The 3,906-nt window shown below is 37.3% G+C and overlaps 1 protein-coding gene across 1 annotated transcript in view; it reads left to right on the top strand.

The window, feature by feature from the left end:
- The window catches only part of LOC102495974 (ATP synthase F(0) complex subunit B1, mitochondrial-like), a 24,422-nt gene extending 22,483 nt beyond the window's left edge, over window positions 1–1,939 (top strand). The window contains 2 exon segments of the mRNA XM_014582621.2: window positions 1,177–1,524; window positions 1,527–1,939. Coding sequence (XP_014438107.1) covers window positions 1,177–1,524; window positions 1,527–1,909 — 731 coding nt within the window. The 3' untranslated portion in view covers window positions 1,910–1,939.
- The last annotated feature ends 1,967 nt before the right edge of the window (window positions 1,940–3,906 follow it).

Genomic DNA, 3,906 nt, shown 5'->3' with positions numbered 1-3,906 from the left:
TAGTGAAAGACTTCTTAAATAAAACCCCCAAAGCACAGTCGATAATACCCAAAATAGAGAAGTAGGATTACATCAGACTAAGAAGTTTCTGCATGGCAAAAGACACAGTAGTTAGTGTGAATCAACAGCCCTCAGAATGGGAAAATATTTTTGTAAATTATGCATCAGATAAGGGACTGATAACCAGAATACACAACGAACTCAAGCCACTGTTTGAAAAAAAGATGATCAATCCTATTAAAAGATGGGAGGAGTTGAAAAAAAAAACACTCTCTAAAGATGACATATGAATAGCCAAAAGGCATATGAAAAAATGCCCAACATCCCTCATTGTAAGGGAAATGCAGATCAAAACAACAATGAGATACCACCTAACCCCAGTCAGAATGACTAAGATTAAAAAGCACAATAAATAATAAGAGTTGGCAGGGTTGTGGTGAAAGGGGAACTCTCTTACACTGCTGGTGGGAATGTAAATTAGTCTAGCTACTCTGGAGAACAATTTGTAGATTCCTCAAAAGTCTACAAATAGAACTACCATATGCTCCAGCAATCTCACTCTTTGTCATCTACCTAAAGGACAGAAGAATTCTTCATTGGAAAAGTGCTTGCACATTGATGTTTATTGTGGCACTTTTCATGATTGTTAAGACATGGAACCGACCCAAATGCCCCCATACAGCTGAATGGATTGAAAAACTCTATGGAATACTATTCAGCCTGGCTTTTGACAGAAAGTGGAAGAATATGGAAGGTTTACTGCTGAGTGAAGCAAGCCAGGCTATGAAGGAGAGACATTGTATGTCCCCACTCAATATATATTGAGTGTCCACACTCTATGACTGAAACTGATGGGCTAAACGATGTACAAACACAAGAGAAGGGTGTGAATGCCAGATGTAGTGTGTGTGGAGGAGTGGGGTCTGGGGAAGGACATTTGGAGGATGGATACGAAAGCAGAGCATAGTCGGGACGGGGAGGTACTATTGTGGTCTGTTGAAGATATTTTGATCAATTGGACCGGGGAGAAATGTTCATATATTGAAATGTTCACTTTGTAAACAAAATAATGCGATTGAATGTATAAAAAAAATGTAAATATGTCACAGGGATGCTAAGTCCGCGGCCTGGACCCTTGCTGACTATGCTGTCTCCAATGGTACTCTGCCACCGCAGCAGCCCCCTCTCTGAAGAACGCTGTCCTCCTAGGTCCAGGAGTGTTGCAGGCAACAAGGATCTTTCACACAGGACAACCACGTCTTGCCCCTGTACCATCTCTTCCTGAACATAGAGGAAAAGTTCATCTTGGACTGATCCCTGAGGAGTTCTTCCAGTTCCTTTATTCTAAAACTGGTGTAACAGGACCTTATGTGCTTGGAACTGGGCTTATCTTGTATTTTCTATCCAAAGAAATATATATGATTACCCCAGAGACATTTTCTGCTATATCAGTAGTAGGGTTACTTGTCTATGCAATTAAAAAATATGGTGCTGCTGTTGGAGAATTTACTGATAAACTCAATGAGAAAAAATTGCCCAACTAGAAGCAGCAAAGCAGGAGACCATCCAACAAATCCAGGATGCAATTGATTTGGAGAAGTTGCAGCAGGCACTGGTTCAGAAGCGCCATTATCTTTTTGATGTCCAGAGGAACAATATTGCTATGGCCTTGGAGGTTACTTACTGGGAACAACTTCACAAAGTGTATAAGGAGGTAAAGAACTGCTTGGACTATCACATTTCTGTGCAGAATATGATGGTTCGAAAGGAACAAGAGCACATGATCAACTGGATGGAGAAGCATGTGGTGCAGAGCATCTCCACACAGCAGGAAAAGGAGACAATCACCAAGTGCATTGCAGATCTGAAGTTGCTGGCAAAGAAGGCCCAGGCACAGCCAGTTCTGTGAATGTTTCTATCCCCATTAGACAGCTTGAAACAGTTGACTGGTGAAATGTTTAGAAATCCATCAATGTGGCAAAATCTTTGTATATTGCTGTCTCCTGAAGTTACAGTTCACCTGTCCTAAAAATGAGAAGTTTGAGTTCCATATAGTTAACTAAGTGAACTAAGTCTTATTGGCCAGTGAGAGGTTTCTCATTCTTTTTACTCTGCATTCTGAGTTGTTCCATGATCACTTTTGAAACAGGCAGTTTGCTTTTAATAAGACTTGCTCCTTGACTGAAGATTACCAAGTAATAACTTAAATTTGTAATTAATTTTACCATCATGAAATAAAGTGATAATTTAAGCAAAAAATGTAAATAAATAAATAAATTTAATTAAAAAAAAGAATCAAATGGAGCTATTAGAGATGAAGGCTGCCATTCAGGAAATCAAAACCTCCCTTGAAGTATTAAAAACAGATTAGTTCATGCTGAAATTCGAATTCCGGATGATGAAGGCAAAAACCTCTGATCTAGTAAAAACAACCAAAAACCCTGAGAAAATAACCCCCCAAAATGAGAATACTATACGAGAAATACTAGACAGCCTTAAGTGCCCAAACAGGATAATCAGTATCCCAGAAGGTGAGGAAAGTAATAAGGGCATTGATCATCTATTCCATGAAATCTTGGAAGAAAACTTTCCAAATCTAAAGAGGCATTCAAATATCCAGACCCAAGAAATACAAAGGACCCCTAGTAGAATCAACCCAAGAAGATCTTCTACAAGGTAAATCATAGCCAGACTAGTCAAATCTACAGACAAAGACAAGATACTAAAATTGGCAAGAGAGAAACATCAGGTTACTTATAAAGTATATCCAATCAGGCTAACCTCAGACCTCTCATCAGAAACAATGCAAGAAAGGAAAGAATGGGAACATATATTAAAAATGTTAAGTGAAAAAGCAGTTTCAACCAAGAATACTATATCCAACAAGATTATCTTTCATATGGAAAGAAAAAATAAAAACATTCTCAGATAAACAAGGCCTGAATGAATTTGCCAGTAGCAAACCTACTCTTTAAGAAGTTCTGAAAGAAGTGCTCAACCAGGAAAACTAAAGACATATATAGGAATAAGAGAACAAAAGGCAACCAAGAAAATGACCAATTTAATGTTAGAGACAAGAAATATCAATAACAACGTTGAATGCTAACTTTCAGGATTTAAACAGAAAGATTGGATCACAGAAACACTGCATATTCAGCTGAAGAGTGTTTGAACATAAGATGAACTGGCGAAATAGATTTATGACTTTTAAGTAAAACATTATTGATTTCTTTTTACTATGCTTTGTCTCCCCAATTTAAACATTTTATTTTCTTTTGAGTTGTTGATAGGTTCAGCAATTTGTTAAAATATTTTTATTGCTTGTTTCTCTAAATGGAAGCATAAACTTTTCTTCCTTCCTGACCCCTCTTGAATTGGAAATATTTGGGAGTATTCTTTTTGTGGCAGAAGGGTTATTTGCATAGGTTCAATAATACTTGTTACATTGAATTAGAAATTGGAAATACTCATTATTGGACAGGGCTTTGACTGGAATGTCGTATCTAAAGATCAATCAGAAAACTATGGAACTAAGTTGGATCTCAAGTAAGCCAAGAAGCTCTTAGAAAGATGGCCTGGTCCCATAAATAGTTCTGCCTGGCAGAAGGAATTAGAGAAGATATATGAAAGAATTTATAACATAAAATAACCTGGACTTTTCCAGTTCAGCATTGTAATCAGTAGAGATTGCAAAACGGATAACACCAGAGGATTATCTTGAGAAAGACTTTGAAGGAAGAAAAAGAGACTGATGTTTACTAGCAGATGGTATATCGCAGAATACTTGGTAGGCAGGGCTGAATTGAGAAGGATTATATGTGACTAGTGTGCTGGGCATTTGCTTTTCAACAATTTGAGTAGTTGACATAAATATTTTCTCAAAAACATTTAAAACAATACTGTTTC

This window comes from Tupaia chinensis, unplaced genomic scaffold (genome assembly GCF_000334495.1).
Source record: "Tupaia chinensis unplaced genomic scaffold, TupChi_1.0 Scaffold143685_1, whole genome shotgun sequence".
NCBI lineage: Eukaryota > Metazoa > Chordata > Mammalia > Scandentia > Tupaiidae > Tupaia > Tupaia belangeri.
This window is presented reverse-complemented; position numbering and strand designations above follow the sequence as displayed.